The 22583-nt window shown below is 54.6% G+C and overlaps 1 protein-coding gene across 4 annotated transcripts in view; it reads left to right on the forward strand.

Moving 5' to 3' along the window:
- RAB11FIP5 (RAB11 family interacting protein 5) overlaps positions 1–21996 on the forward strand; it is a 40594-nt gene extending 18598 nt beyond the window's left edge. Inside the window, exons 2-7 of one of the 4 annotated variants that reach the window (XM_037736115.1) lie at positions 6106–6542; positions 6671–7370; positions 13813–13831; positions 14054–15789; positions 19233–19422; positions 19699–21996. In XM_037736115.1, coding sequence (XP_037592043.1) covers positions 6106–6542; positions 6671–7370; positions 13813–13831; positions 14054–15789; positions 19233–19422; positions 19699–19902 — 3286 coding nt within the window. In that variant the 3' untranslated portion in view covers positions 19903–21996. Of the gene's footprint in view, positions 1–6105; positions 6543–6670; positions 7371–13812; positions 15790–19232; positions 19423–19698 lie in introns of all 4 variants that reach the window. The other 3 variants (XM_017521951.2, XM_017521952.2, XM_017521953.2) reach the window with 3 other exon arrangements.
- Positions 21997–22583: the final 587 nt, after the last annotated feature.

Consider the following 22583-nt stretch of genomic DNA (forward strand, 5'->3'; position numbering starts at 1 on the left):
AAAAAAAAAAAAAAAAGAATACACATTTTAACAATATCCAGTGATTTTTTTTTTGCACTTTGCAGTTTGAGAAGCACTGATGTGTGTCTTGTGAAGAACAGCATCGGTAGCTGCGTGTGCCTCTTCAGTTGCAAAGATTTCTCTTACTGTGCCTTTCCATACTGTGCCCATCATGTTCTGGCTGCAGAGGCACCTGGGACAAGTCCCAGATAATCATCATCTTCATCAAAACCCTTGTGTCCTGAGCATGTGCTGCCTGGGCCTTGGGGAGTTCAAGTGCCCCAGATGGTACTCCTAACAGAGAGGTGGAGTCAAGGTGGGTGATTTGCAGGTGGAGCAGCTTAGACCCTGCAGTGAAGGATGTGCCGGTTGGTGATATATGTGCTGCAGGCAGCCCGGAGTTTGATCACCAGGTGGGTGTCAGGGCAATTGTACGGGGGCAGAATCACTGTCCTTCCTGTTGTTTTTGGTGAGAGTGTTGTTGCTGATGTGGATTCTGAACTAGGAGGCCTAATTCCTCTTTAACATTCTTTTTCTTCTTCTTTTTTTTTTTAAAGACAGAATCTTGCTCTGTTACCCAGGCTGGAGTGTAGTGGCGCAATCTCGGCTCACTGGAAACTCCCCCCCACCGCTGGGTTCAAGCGATTCTCCTGCCTCAGCCTCCTGAGTAGCTGGGATTACAGGCACGCGCCACCACGCTAGGCTAATTTTGTATCTTTAGTAGAGATAGGGTTTCACCATATTGGCCAGGCTGATCTCTAACTCCTGACCTCGTGATCCACCCGCCTCCCAAAGTGCTAGGATTATAGGCATGAGCCACCACATACAGCCAACACTCTTAATTTCTAGAAGGTGCTTAATGCTGCCTGCTCCTCCCCCATTTGTTCCTTTGGTAACTTACCCACTCCTGGAGGAGGGATGAGTATTTCTAGGGTCAGTCCTCTCAGAAGCAGCGTGTCCTTGGGATTTGGGAAGGCAAGCCTTACTGGGCAGGAAAGAGACACAGGCTTCTCCCAGGTACCTACTGCGTGTCCTTGAGGACAAACCCAGGTGGAGAGAACATTGGCCGCTGACCTTGGAGTGATGTAAAGTGGCAGGGACCATCCTTGTGGTTCTCACATGGGGTCTAGGTGAATTTGCTCAGCTGTGTAGCCTCGCCCCCAACCCCGCTGAGAAATATAGATAACCAGGCTGGGGCCTTCTAGTTCAGTAAGTCAGGGTGGCATCTTGGGTGGATTTAGATCTATATATAAATCCTGCACTGATGCATAGCAGGCTTGGGTGCGACAGCTATGAAGCTCTGAAAATGAGAGCTGTCTTATGAGCTACTGTTTTTTATTTATTTATTTTACCAGTTTCTTTTTTTTTTAATTGCATTTTAGGTTTTGGGGTACATGTGAAGAACATGCAAGATTGTTGCATAGGTACACACATGGCAGTGTGATTTGCTGCCTTCCTCCCCTTCACCTATATCTGGCATTTCTTCCCATGCTATCTCTCCCCAACTCCCCACTCCCCATTGTCCCTTCCCTATTTCCCCCCAGTGAGCTACTGTTTAGATGAATGTTGGGACCTTGGTCACATCCTGATTGATTTTAGCCATGTCTCTGTCCTCGATGAGAGTAACAGGTCAGGCCTCAGCTTGGGCTTTGGAATTCCTAGGGCTGAAGGGCCTGGTGAAGGGCACTGAGAGGGAGAAAAAGCCTTGGTCAGGTAGGGAGGAAGGAGCATGAGCAGAAGCTCCAAAACTGGTAACCAGGGCCTGTCTCTCCCACGGTCAGATCTTGGAGAGTTTATTTATTTATTTATTTATTTTTGAGTCAGGGTCTCACTCTGTTACTCAGGCTGGAGTGCAGTGGTGTGATCTTGGCTCACTGCAACCTCCACCTCCAGGATTCAAGTGATTCTCATGACTTCAGCCTCTCGAGCACCATACCCAGCTAATTATTGTATTTTTAGTAGAGACAGGGTTTCACCATGCTGGCCAGGCTGGTCTTGAACTCCTGACCTCAAGGGATCCGCCTTCCTTCACCTCCCAAAGTGCTGGGATTACAGGCGTGAGCCACCACGCCCAGCTGAAGTTGAATATTAAAGGATCTGGCACCTTCCCTTGAAGGCCAGGCACAGTGATCGGCATCAGGGATTTAAGAGCAAGAGTCCTAGTTGCTCACGGTTGTGGGAGAGAATGAGAGGATAAGTGGGAAGCACTGGCTGCTTGCCGACCAGGCTTGGCGTGACTTAGCCTCTGAGAGGATGGTTGTCCCCACCTGAGAGCCAAGGAAGTGGAGGCTGAGGGAGATGACCTGGTCAGTGGGGGATCCAGCACTCACCACCATGCCCTGCTATCAGGCGCATCCAGATGAAAGCTACAGCTCCAAACTGTGCATGCATGATTTCTTTACTTTGGAGCTGTGTGTCCCAGGGGATAGTCAGTCAATATCCATAGGAAACACAGTCTAGGTGGGGAAATCTTGGGTGCTCAGGACATGACAACACCAGGTGGTCCTGGAGCACAGTGCTGCCAGATCTGGCCGTTGGGTGAATTTGGTTCAGAGTGTGTATGCCTGGCCAGAGAGAGAGAAGGGACTGGGCCAGGCCAGCAGGGTGATGGCAGCTGAGGGAGCTTCCCAAAGGAGGTGGAATTTGAACTAGGTCACAGGACCCTGCTGTCACATTCCCCGTGGGAGCTTCAGTCTCTAGGGATGAGGTGCTCAGAGCCCATTTGCTTTGCTGTGTGTGGGACTCTGAGAAGAGAAAGTCTCCATTGTTTTCATTGCGAGCTCCTCAGCCCCCCTCGACAGCATTCATAGTTTCCCATCCTCTGGGTGACCATGTCATGGTGCCCATCAGGTCTGTGGGGCTGTCTGGTCCAGGCGCCGGGAAGCAGGAGCTCTGGGGAGGGGGAAGATGTGGCCATCTGCTCGTGTAGGCAACACTTCTGGGAGAAGGCCTGCTCTGGTTGAGTCCTTGGGGTGCCCAAGGTGCTGGGCAGAGTCCCAATCAGTCCTGCTCTTGAGTGGGCTGCAGAGGGAGGTGGGGCTGGAAGGGAGGTAGACAGGTGACAGTAACTGGGGTCCAGAGGTCAGTCCTGGCCATTCTCCACTTCACTGTGCTCTTGATGATGGGAGAGCCTGAAACATATTTAGGGAAGCCTTTTCTTTTTCCTTCCTTGCTTCCTGAAAAAATAGATACAAAGAGAAACCCAAATTCCCCGTGGGGGAGGGGTGGGCAGAACAGGAGAAGGGGAAGTGACCTTATAGGTTAGGGAGTTCCAAAAGGTCCTAGTGGCAGAGGACCTGAGTCTTGGCCTCCCGCCTTCCTCTGAGGGCTGAGAGGCAGAGGACAGCGGCCTATTCTTCGCTAGGGAAGCTGAGATGAGATAGGAGTGGGAGCTTTCCCTTGTCTCTTTTTCCTATTACCACAGTAATATATGCTACTTATAAAACATTCAAATAGAACAAAAATAGGCAGTGTAGGAAGTGCTAGTTCCCTGCAGCCTCACCTCCCTGCCCGGCCCCTAGGTAATTGCGTTGCCGCTGTGGTGTTTGCAGTGTGACCGGCTGGAGCCGAGGGCCCCAACATGTCTGCCCCAGCAAAGACTGGCCCTGCTTGCTGATCTAGTTACTCAGGGCTTGGGTGATTTGGGGCTAGAGTCCATACCCTTCTCTTTTGCCCCACCTCCCAGGACCTTCCTATGCTAGACGGGGCCTAGTCCAGGTTTAGGGAAAGCCACTAGGGCTTGGTCTCTAAATACGTAAAGGGTCAGGCCCTGGATGGCCATTGGGCTGAGAAAGTCAAGGTGTAAGGCTATTGATGCTGCAGCTGGTCTTTCTGTCAAGCTTCTTCCCCTGCCCCACAGACACCCTTACACACACATCCTGCAGTCTGTCTCTCTTGGTTGGCCTCTCCTCCCCTCACTCCCTGCCTGTGCCTCAAGAGAGAGGCACACACACCCTAGGACATGGACCTCTGCCTGCCCTGCCCGTGGCACCGTCTGTCCCTACCCGGCCTTCTCAGGGAATCGTCTGTCAGGTTTGAGAAGGAAAACCAACAGCCTTAGCTTAGCCTGCTCAGGCCTTGGAGTGGGTCTCCAAGGAGGGGGACAGGCCAGCCGTAGCCCACTAGGGTTTCGTCATGATGGGTTCTTCTACAGGGATGGTAGTCGAAGGTGCCCCAGGAAGCCTTTTCTTTTTTTAAAACTTCAACATTAAATTAAAAATAATCAAAATACGACCACCAGTACCACCAAGCTTTTGCAGTGACTTAATTCTGGATCTTTGGATGTATAGGGACTTTTCACACAAAGGTTCCCCATGCCCCACCCTGTGTCCACCAGAAGCTCGGGGAGCTGGCACTGTGGGGTGGGCAGAGGTGTCCCCTGCACCATTAACTGCAGCTTGGGTGGCTGTGTTTGTGTGTGTGCGCGTGCGTGCGCGCGTGCATGCTGTGCAGTGTCTTATTAATATCTTGCATTAGTGTGGCATGTTGTATTTGAAAGCCAACATCAATACATCATTGTTAATTAGGGTCTGTATATTACATTAGGTTTGCTCATTGTATTGTGCATTCTGTGGGTGTATAACAATGTGCCCATCGGTATGGTAGCATGCAGAATGGTTTTTCTCTCCTGAAAAGTCCCTGTGCTCCTCCTATTCATCCCTCTGTCCTCCCTTCAATCCCCCAGCAACCACTGACCTTTTCACCGTTTCCATAGTTTTGCCTTTTGCAGAATGTCAAATAGTTACGTCATGCAAGCATGAAGCCTTTTCGGATTATCTTCTTTCACTTATGTATGTAAGACCCATCCCTGTCTGTTCACGGCTTGATGGCCTATTTCTTCTTATCATTAAGTAGTATTCTGTTATCCGAATGTACCACAGTTTGCTTATTTGTTCACCTACTGGAGGACACCTTGGCAGCTTCCAAGTTTTGGCAGTCATGAACAGAGTTGCTATAAACATTTGTGTGCAGGTTTTTCTGTGGACGTGTTTTCACCTCAGTAGTCTAAGTACCAAGAAGCGTGATTGCTCCTTGTATGGAGTTTGCTTAGTTCCCTAAGAAACTGCCAACCCCTGCACAAGAACATCCCTCCCCAGTAGGGCAGGCCCCAGCCACCCTGTGCAGTGGCCATGTGTATAGGGGGCTGTCTCTGTGTCTCTCTGGGCACGGTGGGTATGCACTGGGAAGAACTTAGGCTTTGGGGAGCTGGACGCCTGGCTCTGAGTCACCACTGTCCTTTACCAACCACCTGTTTTTGGATGGGTTCCTTTACCTCTGAGCCACACCCTCCTGATCTGTACAATGGGGTAGTGCCTCTTACCTCGCACACTTCTTGGGAGGTGTGTGTGGGAGTAAAAACCCTCACGCTGGTTGTAACTCGCTGTAGATGCTCAGCAGGTGCGAGTGCTCTTTGTCTTTTCTGGGTCTCTTTCTGCCGTTCTTGTCTGCTCCTCCATCTTGTAGAGGTATTCCTGGCAGGGCTTGGGGTGAGTCAGTGTGTGAAGTGTGTGTGTGTGTGTGTGAGGTGCATGTGTACGTACGTGAATATGTGCACTAGTGTTCCTGTGTTCCTGGCCCTGGGCCTCTGGGTGAGCTGTTCTTTCCTGGGCTCACTGGTGCCTGGGAGTAGAGCTTTGGCTGGGACTGGCCAGAAGAGATGATGTCAACAGGGAGAAATGTGGGTAGGTCTGTGTGTGCTGGGGCATGGAGATGGGAGGGGAGGGCCCTCCCAAGCCCGGCCTTGCCCCTCTGGGCCTCAGAGTTTCACATATAGGGGATATGGGGGATAGGAGGGGTCTCCGAGCTCCAGGAGAAGGTCCTGGGGTGGGAGGGGGCATGGCGTGGTAACTGCCGCCCTACCTGGTGGCATCCGAGGAGTTTCCCCATTCAGGATGTGGTTTTCTCCATCATGGAGACATTTTGGATAGTTTCTTAGCTGCATCTGAGGCCTGGAAGCCCAGGCCTATGGGTCAGAGCAGGAGCCTTTGGGGAGAGGCTGTCAGTGACCCTCAGAGCAAGGGTGGGTCCGGGTGGTGTCTGGTACTGGGTAGGAGTGAGGCTCCCTGGGCCTGTGACTGAGCTCTGCCTGCTCCCCTCCTCTCACAGGTGGTACAAGCTGCACTCCAAGGCAGGCAAGAAGGAGAAGGAACGCGGCGAGATCGAAGTCACCATCCAGTTCACACGCAACAACCTGAGTGCCAGCATGTTTGACCTGTCCATGAAGGACAAGCCAAGGTCCCCCTTCAGCAAGATCAAGGACAAGATGAAGGGCAAGAAGAAGTATGATCTGGAATCTGCCTCTGCCATCCTCCCAAGCAGCGCCATAGAGGATCCTGACCTGGGCAGCCTGGGCAAGATGGGCAAAGCCAAAGGCTTCTTCCTCCGCAACAAGCTGCGCAAGTCCTCCCTGACCCAGTCCAACACCTCTCTGGGCTCGGACAGCACCCTGTCCTCAACCAGTGGGAGTCTGGCCTACCAGGGGCCTGGTGCCGAACTCCTCACCCGCTCACCAAGCCGCAGCAGCTGGCTGTCCACTGAAGGGGGTGAGTAAGCACAGGCCACCACATTGGGGAGCAGGGTGCTGGCTCTCCCCTTGGGTGATGGTGAAGACCTGGGGCCAGGAAATGGGGCTTCTCTTCCTGGGAGCTAACTGAGTGTGTTTCCTCTACAGGCAGGGAGTCTGCACAGTCCCCCAAGCTGTTCACCCACAAGAGGACCTACAGCGACGAGGCCAGCCAGATGCGTGCAGCTCCTCCTCGGGCCCTTCTCGACCTTCAGGGCCACCTGGATGCTGCCTCCCGCTCTTCCCTCTGTGTCAATGGGAGCCACATTTACAATGAGGAGCCCCAGGCCCCTGTGCGGCACCGCAGCTCCATCTCGGGCACGTTCCCATCCTCTGGCTCCTTGCAAGCTGTCTCTTCCCGGGCCTCCGAGGAGGGGCCTCGTTCCACAGATGACTCCTGGGCCAGAGGCAGTCGTAGCAACAGCAGCTCAGAGGCAGTGCTTGGACCGGAGGAGCCCAGTGCTCAGGCTAAACTCCTGGCCCTTGGGGCCAGCCGCCCTGGAGAGGAGGCAGGGTCCCAGCTGCCAGAGGGCAAGCCTGTCCAGGTCGCCACACCCATAGTGGCCTCCTCTGAGGCTGTGGCAGAGAAGGAAGGATCCCGGAAGGAGGAACGCAAGCCCCGGATGGGCCTCTTCCACCACCACCACCAGGGCCTAAGTCGGAGCGAGTTGGGGCGCCGAAGCTCTCTTGGGGAGAAGGGGGGTCCTGCCCTAGGGGCCTCCCCACATCACTCGTCCAGTGGGGAGGAAAAGGCCAAGAGTAGCTGGTTTGGCTTGAGAGAAGCCAAGGAACCAACTCAGAAACCCAGGTATGTCCTTGGCAAGACCAGCTTTGCTCCTTGGGGAGGATGCTGGGGTGTGTGCTGCCTGGACCCTGGGGCAGGGAGGAAGGAGCAGATGTGAACCTCAGGCAGGCTGCTGGGGCTCTGGCTTTGCATGGTTAAGTGGGGGTGTCTCCCTAAGCCGAGGTTCGTTCTGTGTGCACGGACACAGGTGAGTTACCAGGCCACAGTGCTCTGAGAATCCCATGGATTGAGGGGTCCGACTTCTCAGCCCTAGGCTTTGCTGCATGAGTTGGCATGCCCACCCCCTGAGTTGGAGGGAAGCAGGGAAAGGCCATTTGTGTGAATTCTTTGCTTCCTGACCTCTTGCCCTCTGGCCTCAAGGTAAGGAAGCCGTGGCAGTAGAGAGATGAGAACTGGAGACTGTACCCTCAGACTTCCTTCCCTCTCTAGAGCTAGAGGACCTCTCCCCAGCTGTCTCTGTGATCACTTCCCTCTGGGAGATGGGAGTCAAATAACTGAGACCTCCACCCCTCCCCCTATACATTCACCCCCAGTTGCTTCCCAGCCTGGTAAGAGGCTGTGGGCAGCTCCCATGAAATTTCTAACCCATCTCTGTCCTTGGAGATGCTGGGGGCTCTGGCCCTCTCTGGTGTCTCTTGGTCTTGAGGTTTGGCACTGTGGGAAGTGCTGGCAGTAGCTGCTCCATTTTGAATGCACTGAGTCCCCCAGTTCAGGTCCTGGGCAGAGCCCCTGGCCCCTACCCCTTGCTTCCTCTTAACTCTAAGCCAGGGGAGGCTGCAGATTGTATAGCAGGATCCAGGGAAGGACTCCAGGCACAGGTCACAGAAGCATTTGTCCCACCTTCCCAAGGGCTTGGGGCCAGCCGCTGACGGGCAACATCTGTGGCAGCCCTGGCCAGTGTGGCGAGGGCCACTATTTCTCTTTTTTAATTTAATGTAATTTAATTTTTTTTAAAGACGGGGTTTCATCATGTTGGTCAGGCTGGTCTTGAATTCCCGACCTCAGGTGATCCACCTGCCTTGGCCTCCAAAGTGGTTGGATTACAGGCGTGAGCCACTACGCCCAGCCGAGGCCCAGTGTTTCTCAGCAAGCCTGCCCTTCCCGCTCCACGGCTGTGTGGACAGGTTAAGAGGACAAGCACAGTAGCAAGGGGGCAAAAGCAAGTAGTGAGGGGGCAGAGGAAGGACCCTAAACCTGTTGCCCAGAGGGGAGAGGAATCTTGTAGTCCTGGCTTTTCCTTTCCCTGTGGCACTCTGAGTCTGCTGAGAGGAGTGGAGGGAGACATGCAGGTCTTTATAGGTTTGGGCCATGATAAGCTGGCAACCCCTGTTAGACCCTTATAGACAGGGGCATGGGGGGTGGATCAGTTTCAGGGGCATGCCACCCCCTGCCTCCCCTACTTGGTACAGCGGCCCCTGTCCCTCTGCCCAGCCCATACTCACCAGAGCCCAGGCAAGCTGCTGGCCATCTGCGGGGGAAGATTGGGAAGAAGGGGACAGGCCTTTCCCAGGGGCCGGGCTGAGCCTGGTGGCCTTGTGACAGCCAGCCAGTGGTATTTGGAAGTGGTAGGTAGGGTAGAGGGAGCTGGCAGGAGACCTGGACAGGACATTTGCTGGAAGGAGCTGAGGGCCTGGATTGAAAGGGTTACAGACCATGGGCTCAGTGTGGTTGTCCATATGGTGTCTCTTGGCCTTTTCTGAGTCAGGGCAAATGCTGCGGCCATTTGCAGGTGAGTGCTCAGGCTTTGGGCTTGGACTCCCGCAGGCCTGACTGAGTCTGTTGCGTTTTCACTGGCCTGGGGCACTTATAGTCTCCATCCTCTTTCTCCTGCTTCCCCATGTCTCCTAATGGTCTCTTGGAGTCTGGTGGATTTGGGTCACTGATGGCCATAAGGAAGCTGAGGTTTCTGTCCTGCTCTAACTTGAATTCTGAGCCTTATCTTTAGCAGGATGGAGGGCACTCAGCATCCCTCCCCAGATAGGGTCCATTTGCAGGCCGAGGCTGCAGAGCCAGGCTCTGTGGCTGTGCATTCAGATGGGAAGGGAGGGGCTGTCAAACGTGACACCTGGCCTTTGAGCCCAGTCAGCAGCATCCTGGCCTCGTGTGCCTTGCAGGGAGGGGAAGGGTGACCTGGAAGAAAGGACTGTTGGCGCTTCCCCAGAGGGCTTGCTTAGGGCTTCCGAGGAGAGGCGAGGTGGGCTGCCTCATGGCAGGAAACTGTGGGTTAGACCCAGAACTGGAGTGACTGAATGTAGCTGCAGGATCTCTAGCTGAGGCCTGGGGAGCCTGTCCCCAGGTCTAGAGACTGGAGGCCTCTGCCCTGGGGCTATGGTTGCAGATTGGGGGATGTTTCTCACTGGCAAGAACAGCGGCGCCCTCTAGTGCTCCTGTGTGGCACTGATACCCCACAGAAAGGCCTGAGGCTGAATGTATTGAGTGCAGTATCCAGAGAAAGGCTGCTGCCACTGGGAAGGAATGAACGAGGCTACGCAGGGCAGAGAAGAGGCTCCCGCTGTTCCTCTGACCTGGCCTTTGTCTGCTGGAGCCCATGGTGGTCACACTAGGCCCCTACCAGTGTGTGCTGGAGTGGGTAGTAGGTAGTTGAGACCAAGCTTGTCTCAGCCACAGGACTTAGCCTCGCTCCCCGCCCTGTTATGAGCCATTCATACTGAGCTGCATTGCAGGGTACTTCATGTGTGTTTGAGGACAGGCAAGACCTCGCATGTGAAACCTGCCAGGGCCAAAGCGGATTGTCTGTGTCTATCCCAGGTCGTGCTGTGTTCCCCTGATCCCTGCCCCCCACACTAACTGTAGGACTCTATGCACAGAAGGGGATCAAATGTGGATTACAAAAACTTTTAAAGTTGGAAATAAGTGTGGTACAAAGAGGTACGTGTATCATTATGGTGGCCTCTGGCAATCTCTGCAGTGCCTCCCCGCACCAGGTGTGGTAGGCAAGCAAGGTCCCTGTGGGCCTGGAATGTGCTGTGGCAGTGGAAGGAGCTTGGCTGCATTCTTGGTGGTATAAATGAATAACTCTCATGTGCATCCAGTGGCTTGGAGTTAGTGCAGCCTCATGTCCTGCTTGTGCCTGTTCTCCTGGCATGGTTACTGTATTAACAGTGTTCTGGTTTGGAAGATAAATGATACGCTTTCACTACTTACAGCTTACAAGGCCCCTCTGTCACCTCATGGTGCCCAGGTGATGGGAGAGGATGTCTCTTGGACATGTTTTCTGGACATTGGGCCCATCTCAGGAGGGTCAGGAGGTCATGCCTCAGGAGGGAAGGCTGAAGGCATGTTGCTGGAGGTGGGTGTGCCTCCAACGCTGGTTTTGGCCTTTGGCGGATTGCCTGGTAGAGAGCCTGTGCAGATCCACTTGCCATCTCTGGGACCAGTGTGTGGAAGAGACACACCAAGGAAGAGGAAGCCTAAGGAATTGCTATCCACTAGTGACACCTGGCCTTCAGCTACAGAGGTAGCCCTACAGAGGCAGAGTGTTTAAGAAAAGAGGCTGTCGGGGTGAACGGGTGGTTCCTGTGTTGAAGGCAGGTTTAACCAATTGTTCAAATCTTCCTGCAGGCAGTAAAGTTTTATTCCCTTAGGTTGAGGGAGCAGAGACATCTGGACTTCTGACTTCCTTCCCAGCATTTGGACCTAAAAGAGAACACAAGTCAGCATATGTTGCTGCCCCCACCACTTGGGAGTGGGGAGACTGTGCCAGGCCGGCACAGTAGGTTCTAGGATGCAAAGGTGTTTGTTTGTTCTCAGAGCACGGCCTGCAAAGACAAGTGCACATGGGAATATGTCTCCCTGACCTGGGCCAGGCAGAGTGGGAGGGAGATGCTTTGAAGTGAGAACCTTCAGAATGTGCACTTGGTGTGGAGCAAGGGAGAGGAAGGCATGAAGGAGGGATGTGTTACCAGGTAGGCAGGTGGACAGGATGCTGTCAGAAGTGCTGCTGGCTCAGTAAAGGCTGCCAGGCCCCGTGCTTGGAGTCCCTTCCTCCAGGGAGAGCCCTTTGCTGATTCCATGCCAACAGGTTTGTGTGTACCTCTGGGGAGCTGGTGGGGAGAAGGGAGGTTGTCGAGCCTAACCTGGGGCTCCCAGTCTACTCCCATGCCGCTCTTGTCCCTGCTGAAAGACTGCAAGGGTGGGTGCAGGCCAGGCCAGGGCTGAGAGGCAGAGCTAAGCTTGGTGCTTTTAATGTTGATGGGACTCTCTTCCTTAAAGGGGGCTGGGGAGAGAAGTAGCTCAACGTGCTCTAGCCCTATTCCTGGGGGCCCCAGTCCTATAGGCAGGGTTGGGCTGAGCGCAGTGTGGATGCTGTAAGGGCTGAGGTCAGGCTCTTGATCTGCTGGTGGTGTATGTTGCTTCTCACTCCCCTTGGTCCCCAAGGCTGGCATATGTGCCTTGGCCTGGGACTTGTCCGGAATGAAGGGAGAAAGGACATCTGCTGGGGTTGAGGCTCTGGGCCCATGATTCTTCCTCTTTTGGTCTCTTCACCGTGTCCATAGAGGCAGAGTAGTAGTGGGAAGCCCAGGTGGGCTGGGAACAGGTGGGAATTTTTACCTCCCTCTCCCTCCAACTCTAGGTGGAGGGGATGAGACTGAGAATTTACCCTTGGGTGGGGAGTTATTGTAAGGGGAAAAATAGGGTCACGAGACTCTCTGAAAGCTCATTCTTATGAGAAATCCATGGGTTTGGGACCCAGCTGTGTTCTGCCCGTGAGGCTGACCTCCCAGCTCCCAGAACCATCTTTGGAGTCACCTGTGATGTTTGGCTGGATTCCTTCCTGTGGTCTGCCCCTGGCGGTAGCTGCCGAGCTGACCTGCCTCAGCCCAGCTCTGCGTGGGGCTGCCTTCTTTGGGCCCTGGGTTCCCAGGAGAATCTGGGCAAGCTCTAGACAGCTCATCCTCTTTCCACAGGTGCCCTTCCTACCCCAAGCCACACTCCTTATGGGCTGGCTGGCCATGCCCCTTCAGGACTTACTGCCCGCATTTTCTATGGAAAAGGCTGATTGGCTTGAAAAGATGGTTGTATAGGAGTTTCCCCAGGATATTTCCACCTGGACAGGCAGGAGCCAAGGAATGGTGGTCCTGGAAGCTTAGAGCCAGGGCTGGAAGACCAGCCATGAGGAGGGAGACTGCCCAGAAAGCAAAGGGTGAGGCCACTGAGGTCTGCCTCTGACAGGTGGCTCAGTGGCAAGGCAGCCTTCTGTCTGTGTCCTGAGGAAGTGAGAAGCACTAGTTTGAGAGCACACCACTGCCAAAATCTCTAGAGTTGGCTGCACTCTGTAGATAAGCACCAGTGCAGGGAGCGTTCCTCCCAGAAAGGACTCTACCCTGGACACATGAAGGCCAGCACCTGTTCTCCAGCGTCCTAAGAGGACCTGCCCTGTCCCCATCCCCAGAGTCCCTGAGAAGCCCCTGGTGACATCCACAGTTGCTGCTGCCACATTGCCAACCTTGGGAGACAAAGGCTGGACCGTCAGGGCACCTGTTGATTAGCGTTCTCCACAGGTGGCTTATCTTCATTAGTCAAGTTAGGCTTCCCTTCAAAGAAATGAGACACCTTTTCACACCTGATGACAGCCTGTCATTACTTCCTGTTTCTGCAGGTGATCAATAGAACCCAATCTGTTTCAAATATCAGAATTCCAGGTGCCCTGCGAGGTGCTATAAGTGCTAGCTTTGCCCAGATACCTAGGCCTGGCCTTTCTCTGGTCTCTTTATCCCCCCATCCCAGCTGGTGTTTCCTTTGCTCTTAGTCCTAAAAGGTGCCAGGCACAGTGGCTTATGTTTGTAATCCCAGCACTTTGGGAGGCCGAGGTGGGCAGATCATGAAGTCAGGAGTTCTAGACCAGTCTGGCCAACATGGTGAAACCTTGTCTTTCCTAAAAATACAAAAATTATCCAGGCGTGGTGGCACATGCTAAGACACCAGAACGGCTTGAGCCCGGGAGGTGGAAGTTGCAGTGAGTCGAGATCGCGCCACTGCACTCTACCCTAGGTAACAAGAGCAAAACTCCGTCAATCTAAAAAAAAAAAAAAAAAAAAAAGGGGGTGTAAGGCACTTTCGGATTAGTTTTGGATTAGTTTTCCTAGATGTAAATTCATTGTTGAGTAGAACCCTAGAAGCTTCAGTATGGGACAGAGGGAAGAACACTTGGTTTAGGTTTGGACCCTGCCTGTCAAACGGGATGATTTCCCTCCTGGGTTGGAGTGAGGATTAAAATAGCTCTGCCCAGCATCTTTCTCCTTGAGAGGCACTCAATAATGTTACATGTTGGGGTCTCCGCTGTGTCCCCTGGCCCAAGTAGGTAAATCCAGCCCATGTGTGTGTTGTGGCCCCTGGTCCCAAGGCGGGGGTGGGGCGTGGGACTCAGGGGCCTTTCCTGTCTTAGCATTAACCAGGAGGCTCACGGTTTTGTCTCCCTCCACAGCCTGGACGTGTCTCCTCAGGTAGAATCTGACCCAGCTGCTCTTCCTCACCACCTCCCCTGCTCCCCCGGGGCTCTGGCCCCCCCCACTCCTGCTCCCACTGCTGCTCCCATGCTAAGCACTAACCTTTTTGCAGCCGCCTCCCCCGCTGCTGCCACTGCTGCTGCCACCACCACCGCCGCCCCTGAAGCCACCCCACCTGGATTCTTGGGTCTCACCAACCCGTTCCTCACCTCTTTGCAGAGCAACCCCTTCTTCGAGGAGCTCATAGCCGACATAGCACTAAACTCTCCTTCACCTGCTCCCTCTCTCCCCAGTGCCTCGAGGGCCAGCCCCACCCCCCTGGCCTCCCCTGGGAAAGCCCTGCCTGAGTGGGACAACACCTTCAACGTCTTTGCTGCCAGCAGGCTGCGTCCAGAGGCCAGGAGCAAGATCCTGGCCCCTGCAGGAGTGGGGCTGGAGGCGGCAGGGCTGCAAGACCCAGGCTCCAGGGCCATGACTGTGAAGGCAGCCGAGCCTGAGGGAGAACCCGGGGGAGGAGGAGGAAGAGGTGGGAGCAGCGTGTGGCTGGAGCCCAGGGTTCCTCTGGACTTAGGACCGGACCACCAGAGCACGAGTGCAGCTGACCTGGGGCCTGTGGGGTCTGTAGGGACTGGTGTGCCCGCCTCATCAGCTCAGCTGCAGCTGAGAGCCTCAGCCTCAGAACCAGTCAGGGAGCTGCCAGCCCTGGAAGGGGAAGAAGGGCAGAGTCCGGCAGACAGTGGGACATCTCTGTTTAGCTCCCCAGAAGTGATCAGTGTGTGGGAGAGGCTGCCGGGCCCAGACAGTGCTGCTGAGTGCCAGGACAATCAGGCCTCCCGAGGCGAAAACCAGCTTTGCCCTGACGTTGAGACAGCTGATGATGCCTGGCCTTGGGATGTGGTCACCATTTCTCCTGCAGCTGAGATGGCCTCACTCGTCTTGCCGGGAGAGTCTGATGAGCCTCTGCCCCAGGTGCAGCCTGAATTGCCAGAAACTGTGAGCCCCCAGGGGAGCGAGGGGCTTCCGCCGCTGGAGCCTGAGCCTAAACCCGAGTGGGTGTCTGATGAGGGGCTGCAGCCCAGCACCCCACCTCCCAAGCCACCGCGCCTCTTCACACCCTCAAGATCCCAGGAGGAGGAGAAGGCCGCAGCGGGGCTGAGTAACAGGGGGTCAGAGACAGAGGGAGAAGATGCCTCCTCAAGTGCACTGGTTGTCAGTCCCCCAGAGACAAAGGAGGAGGGAGAGAAGCCCGAGTCGGAGGAGTCTGACAGCCACTCCTCTGCAACCCTGCTGGACGAGCCTGGCCTGGGAGAGCTAGTGGATGATGCTAGCCCTATTGTGTCTGGGTCCTGCCTATCCGTGCCCACCAGCTGCCCTGAGGGTCCTGCCCTCATACCATGTCACTCAAAGAGCTTGGCTCTTCAGAGTCAGCAGGGGTCTCTAGAGATTGGAGAAGGCCCTGAGGATCCTGAGGCCCAGGGCCAGGGTCCAGTAGGAGAGGGGCTTGGGTCCCCATCAGTTACCTCCCAGCAGGCTGATGTGTGGGTCTCCAAGGAAGATGCCTTGAACCCCTTCTTGTTTCAGGGGAGCCGAGATCCTCCCAGCCTCTCATCTGCATCCCCACCAGGGTCCAGGGAATCTTCTATTCATTCTGGCCCAGAAGAGCTGCCCACTCCCCCAGAGCCTGACTTTCCACCGCCCCCTCTCCCGCCTTGGGCCAGCCACGACCGTGGGGGGCCCAGCCCTCCAAGCTCTCCCCTGTCTGGAGCCTGGCCCCCGACCTCATCCTCCCCACCACCAGGGGAGCCAGCCTCACTCCCTGGCCCCCTTGAGCCCTCCCCACCTGGGGGCTCCCCTGCCCCACTTGGGGAGGACCTCGCTGCAGCCACCCCAGCCTCCCCGCTTGTGCTTCTGCCCTTGGAGACACGACCAGCTGAGGAGCCACAGCCCAGTGCCAGGTGAGCATCCACCCCTGAGAACACTGTCTAGGAGGAAGAGGGTGGACAGGGGGCAGAACAGCCCAAGGGACCGAGGGTTCACACTCCAGCCTCATCCTTTGTAGGGGCAGGTGAGGGTCTCTTTTACCCCAGGGGTGAGACGGTACAGGCTTTGAAGACATGAGCTTTCTGTGGTACCATCTCTGAAAGGTCCCATCTTGGGACCTGGGATAAACAAGGCAGACCCCCACAAGCCAGGGGTTTGGAAAACAGAACTGATGAGGTGCAGGGCATAAGGAATGAAGTGAGGACAGCCGATGTGGCCTGGCAGGGAAGGACAGCTGTGCTGTGGGCCTTTCCGGAGCGGGTGCACTTGGCCACAGGGGAGCTGTGGGCAGGGGGCAGTGGAGCTTGTCAAGTAGGGGGCAGTTCTTGGGGCAGACCATGGGAGAGCAGGCTGGCAGTGGGGCCTGGAGCAGTTTCCTGTTCAGCTAGAGTGAGGGTGTAGGCTGGGGAGGGCAGAGAGCCAGAGAAGGGACCAGCACTTAGGTCAGAAAAGAAAGCTGGAGACAAATTCAGAGGAAAAAAAGGGAAAAACTAAAACACTTCCACATATGTAACTGTCAGAAGAAGGGTTTCCCACCCTCAGCAGTTGCTTCGTTGGTTTGCATTTGGTGCCTTTCAGGGGGTTCCGATGCACTTAGTACTGCTGAGTGGACAGCAGATGCCTGTGTGACTGTACTCACTGTGGCACTGGTATGTTTGGAAGAATTATGAAGTTGTGACCTCACCAGGTAGCTGGTGAGGGGTGATGTGAGCAGAGGCCTGGAGACTCAGGGCACTGGGAGGTGAGGGGCGTGACTTAGAGGGCAGCAAGTCCCTCTGGGACGGTAGTGCTCTAGGAGGACCAAGTGAAGAAGGGGAGAGCAGGACAGGCTCCAGCACTGGCCTCCCAACCAGACACTCATGTTTCATCATCCACATTCACTGAGCATCTTACTATGTGTCAGACACTGAACAGATGAAAGACACAGTCCCCACTCTATTCCCAAGGAATGTCCAGTCCACTGGGGAACATAGAGTGGACCCAAGAAGGGAAGAAGGGAAGAAGCCCCAGGGGGCCAGCACTACATATGGGGACTGGGTAGGAGGGAGTCCAGGCTGCCCCCAGCATCCCTCCCTGGTGGTGGTGGTAACTCTGCTCCCTTGAGCTGAGGGAGAGGACGTGGGGGAGCTGTTGGTTGCAGTGTCCTCGCTGGCCCTGCTGTCTGCCAGTATGACCTCTAATCATACTTGCCACTTTTTATAAGTTTTATTCTTCCCAGAGTTGGCTCCATGTCTGTATTGGGCTTGTTCCTTCTATCATGAAGTGGATGGGCCAAATAGAGCTGTCTCATTCCTCAAAGCAGGAAGTAAAGGCCATGAAAGCTGCAGGGTTTAGGATACCCGATCCCTCTGATATAGGGGACAAACAAGCCAAGGCCTCCGGATCCCTCATTCAATGCACTTTTATGCCACACTGGTCATTCTCCCTTCCCTGGCACAGCCCATAGGTGGCATTAGAGCTGCTTTTACACCCCATCCCTAGCACAGGCTCCTAGGTGGCAGGAAAGGACTGAGGTGCATTCTTTTTCTCTACTGTCTGCCCAGAGCCTGGGTGCTCTGCCACTCTTCCCGATTTGTGAGAATGAATGCATAGATCTAGTCTGAGAGTCTCTGGGTCTGGGTGACCCTTCCTTCAGTGGAGTTCAGGGCCTTGGACTAAGCCATTTTGCTTTCTATTCCTGAATGGTCTAAATCCTCTGTGAAGTAAGCATAGATTTGTAAGAGGGTCCCCCTGGACAGGATAGTTGATTTGGGGACCTGATGCAGTTTATGTTACAGTTTATGTAACTGTCACAGAGTGCTGGAGGATCCCAGAGGAGGGTCATCTCAGCCTGGAGGAAATCAGGAAGGCTTCCTGGAGGAAGTGGACTTGCACAACTGTGAAACATGAGTAGGAATTAGTCAATGGGAGGAAGAGGCAGTGTTATTCCATACGGAAGACTAGCTTTTGTTAAGAGCTTGATAAGAATGTGGCTGGGGGAGTAGCAGACCATGAAAAAAGGGCAGGGGCCAGATTGTGTTAGAGATAGTATTTTCTTACCTTGATAGAAGCCATTAAAGGATTCTCAAGCTTTGTAAAAGCTGAGCCCACTATCCTGCAGCAGAATGGTTGGAGGTGGGCAAGACTGAGATGGAGCAGCTGATTTAGTGGCTGTGGCTGGAAGAAAGGTTTAAGCAGTGGCCTAGAGAGGAGCAGGGTGGCTTGAGAAGGCATGAAGGTAGCAGAGCTTGATTGTTAAGGTTGAGGCTGAAGAGGAAGAGCCAGAGGGACTCCCAGGCTTCTGACTTTCTGACCTGAGCCAGGGGAGGCCAGAGGTGCTCCTCACTGCTGGGGCAGCACAGAGGAGGTGGCAGGGAGTGGGATGCACCTGACTCTGCAGGTCTAGGGTCCAGGGCGTGTGGTCTGGGGTAGAGATGGAGATTAGGGGGTCATAGGAGCCAGGGAGGAGAATAGAGAACCCAAGGGCAGACTAGCAGTTGTTAAGACTGAGAAGGGGCTGTGGGGTCAGAAGACGAGATGGAGGCCTTAAGGGAAGGGGAAGCGAGCAGCCTAAAGGAAGGAGTGGTCCAAGTGTTGACTCCACAGAGGTCAGTGAGGTGAGAGCCAGCAGGGCTTGGTGACCTCAGCAAGTCCACTTGTGGTGGGCTGGTAGGGACTGATGTCCTGTTCTAATGGGTTAAGGAGTCGATAAAAGGTAAGAAGTTAGATAAATGTAGTCTCCATGCTGCAGAGAGGCTTGGGTGAGAAGAAAGGGGAAGGTGACTGGGAGTGATAGAGCAAATACAAGGTCAAGGGAGGGTTTTGCAGAGCTGTGGAAACGCCGATGGGAAGCAACCCATAGAGAGAGCTGGGTGACAAAGTGTCCCGGTTTGCCCAGGTTTTAGCACTCAGAGTCTCATGTTCTGGGAATTCTCACAGTCCTGGGAAAACTGGGAACTTGGGAGGGTTGGTCACCACAGTAGAGAAAGGTTACAGTATAGAAGAGGATGGAGGGAAGATGGCTAGAGGAGGGCATCACTGACAGAGGCTGTGTGCAGGTGCAGAGGAGTCTGTAGCATGGCCTCTGCTGTCCCCGTAAAGGGGCCAGATCACCAGGTGAATAAGGGAGTGAAATGGGGAGGGAGCAGATGGTGGGGTGGGGATTGAGGCCAGCCCAGGGGGTTGCTGGACACGGGTTGCAGTATAGCCCAGGAGTACTGGACACGGCTGCCTGAGACCTTGACTTTGCAGGGGCAGCCACCACCCAGTGCTGGGCTTTTTGCCCAGCGGACCTGGAGGCTCCCAAGGGAAGGCAGCCCCACCTTTGATCCGTGCCACCCTTCTCTCCACTTAACCCATCTCTTGTATGTCTTTGCAGTCCCCACCCTGTGAAGCCCCTCAGTGCCGCTGCTGTGGAGGGCAGCCCCGACAGGAAGCAGTCCCGCTCTAGTCTGAGCACAGCCCTGAGTAGTGGGCTGGAGAAGCTCAAAACAGTCACATCTGGGAGCATTCAGCCTGTGACTCAGGCCCCCCAGGCTGGCCAGACGGTGGACACCAAGAGGCTGAAGGTAAGGCCCAGCAGGGTGTGGGGGGCATCTGACAGAATGTGTGGTAGAGTCTCAGGGCTTGGTCCTGGGGAGGGTGGGGCAGTGAGTAGGCCAGGTCGCCCACACCAGAGTCCTGAAGCCAGTTAGGCCATCTCTGGCATTGGAGACAGGCAGCCCAGGGCCCTGTGGTGGTGAAACTTAGGTGTTGGTGGGCAGGCAGGCGGGCAGACAGGCAGGTGGGCAGACAGGCAGGCAGGCCTGGAGATGCCCTGCTCACTGTCTTTGGTCTGGCCACAGGACTCAGCTGTGCTGGACCAGTCAGCCAAGTACTACCACCTGACCCATGATGAGCTCATCAGCCTGCTCCTGCAGCGGGAGCAGGAGCTGAGCCAGCGGGACGAGCATGTGCAGGAGCTGGAGAGCTACATTGACCGGCTTCTGGTGCGGATCATGGAGACCTCACCCACGCTGCTGCAGATCCCCCCGGACCCCCCCAAATAGCCTTCCTCACCCCACCCCCAGGAGGGTTGGCGTGGACCTGCTGCCGCCTGCCCTCCCTCCTGCTGAACTCTTACCTGCGGCGGGGCATCATCTGTCCCGCCTCGTCACTCCTGGCCCCCGTCTCTCCTGCCTCGACTGGGGCTGCTGGAAGGGAGGCATTCTGGATTCCCTCTGGAGGCATCAGGTTCTGTGCACTACTTGCTTGTCTTTGGGAGCCCCAGGTCTTTCCCACCTGCCTATTTTGGAACTCTTCCCCCCAAGACAGAGCAGGGGTGAGCTGTATCTTGATGCGGTATCTGGGACAAGACAGGTTGCTAGCACATACTTTATTACGCCGCAAGGATAGTCAGCCATTTCTTCCCACAGCCAAACCCTCATCCCCTTCATTTTCCTCCAGTCTCTGGAGGGGCTTCTGGTATTACTGGGACAAGGACCATGCTGCCTGTTTGTGAGTTATGGGCAACCAGGGTGCCTGCTCTTCAGCCTCACACCCATTCCCCTGAGGGCAAGGAGCCAGTGTGATCGGGACCAGTCTCTGCCATGTCCTGAGTCTGTCTCAGTCTCGAGCTGTCTGTCGGGCGAGTGCCATGTGGACAGAGGTAGATGATGCGTGTTCTTGAGGCTGCTCCCTACCCCCTCTGACCTTCCACAGGTGTCACATGGGAATGTGTGTGGTGCAGGGGCAGGTGCAGGGAGAGCTCCTCCTTGCTTTTCAAGCTCTTGCCCACCTCCAACATATAGGCCCCTCCAGGCTGGGGTTTGGGGCTGCTTATGTTTTGGGGATCAAGCCTCCGTGTCTATTCTTGTTGCCTGTCCAGATGCCAAAACTCTGTGTTGCTGCAGGGTTTGAACTTTTGGAAACCAATTAAAATGTGCCTTTTGTGGGCAGGGTCAAGAGCACCTGGATGTTGACCTCTCCCGCTGTGTGGCGTCCCCCTCCCACCTATTGAATACATAGGGATGGTTCTCTCAGGGCCCTGGGAATGAGAATGGGTGGCCCTGCTGTGTGCTCTTCCCCTCTTCTAGAGTTAATCTCTTGGTCTGGCCAAGTTACTGCTCCCTCAACCTTCCTGCCATCTTCCTGTCCCTCAACCCCAACAGGAGGATCCCAGGATGAAAACTGCTGGGCAAGTGGGCAGGCAGGCCTAGGGCTGCCCTGGTGACTCTTATTTTGTCTGGCCTCAGAACTTAGCCATGCTAGACCAGTCAGCTTGCCTGTAAGTGGGAGGTCCCACTATACCTTTGGGAGACACCTATACTTAGGAAAAAGCCTCTGTTGCCCTCCTATCCATCCACTAAGCTGCTGTCCCAGCCTGTCCTTCTGTCCTAGGACCTTGCCTGGCTTGGCTGCAGTGCACTTTGAAATGAAGTGTCTGTCCTTTGGCCCAGCCCCTAGTTTGCTTGTAGAAAATAGGGCAGGCTTCCCCAAGGCATCTGTAAGGAAACATGGCGGCTTGGGCCACCCTGAATTAGCAAAAATGGGGGGTGATGAGGTACTGAAGGAGGATACTTATGGCCTAGTGAGGAGGCAAGAGCTCTGCGACCACCGCTTCTTCAGGAGAGGGCCAGCGGGCTTGCTTGGAAGGCCTTGGGCAAACACAAGCCCTCTGGGTGATGTCTGTCTGCCACAAGGATGGAGCACAGGAGCGCCACACATGGAGGAAAGCCCCTGTAATGCTACCTACTTTAAACTCCACTCATCAGAGCTGAGAAAAGTGTCCACTAGTCCCCAGGGCTTCAGTCATGCTTTTTGGGGGTCATTGGGCATTAGAGAAGTAAGTATCTTTTCTGAGAGATGGGGAGTCACCCCCCTACTGGGTATTCATCTGGGCTTTATTCAGTCCCATTCCTGGCCCTGACCTTTGATTGTGGGCCTCCCTAATGCCCAGGGCACGGATGTCTTCAGAGGAGTTTTTGAATCGAAGCCCAGGGTCCTTGTTGATGTTTCTTCTAGCCACACTTGGAGGAGAGTGGGCAGGGAGCAGGCATGGTTCTGCTTTGCTGTTTGTCTTCCTAGTTGTAATTCCTGTTTATAAAGAGCTTGTTCTTCATGTTTTAAGCACTTTATGAAGAATAAAACATTCATGTACTGCAGGTGGCTCTTGTGTTCCTGTTTTGGAAAGAACAGGTACAGGAGGCTGCAATGGGAGAAGGCACCTTAAATCCAGGTGATGGGATTCTTGGATGACACTGTCCTTGCCCTGACATCAGGGGGCAGCAGCACAGTGTTGCCCAGTAGCCTGAACTGAGTCTTTTCTCACTCCCAGGATACCCACATTTATTGGGCACTTAAGATGGGCCCATTTATTGGTAATACAGAGGGTAAGAAATAGATTCCTATTCTCAAGTTGCATGGTCTAACGGGGGAATATAAGACAGAAATCTAAGATACAAATTGTTCTTCATAGCTAGCTAGACTCTCCCTCCAGGTTTATGAAAACAGTTTCTTGTGGTTCAACTACTAGAGGATGAAAAACTTTGCTACAGCTCATGCAGTGTCCAGAAACACTGGCAGACATGAGCCAACTCTGCACGTTACCATGAGACTGAGACCCAAAGTAGGGTTCCCTAGAGTCAAGATCAAATATTTCTACTGTCATCTTGGGTAAAACAGACAGCTCCCTAACTCCCCCAGCCTGGGCCACTGATCAGGTAATTCAGCTGGGAATATTCAGTTAATC

Source organism: Cebus imitator, unplaced genomic scaffold, assembly GCF_001604975.1.
Source record: "Cebus imitator isolate Cc_AM_T3 unplaced genomic scaffold, Cebus_imitator-1.0 Scaffold23, whole genome shotgun sequence".
NCBI classification, from domain to species: Eukaryota; Metazoa; Chordata; class Mammalia; order Primates; family Cebidae; genus Cebus; species Cebus imitator.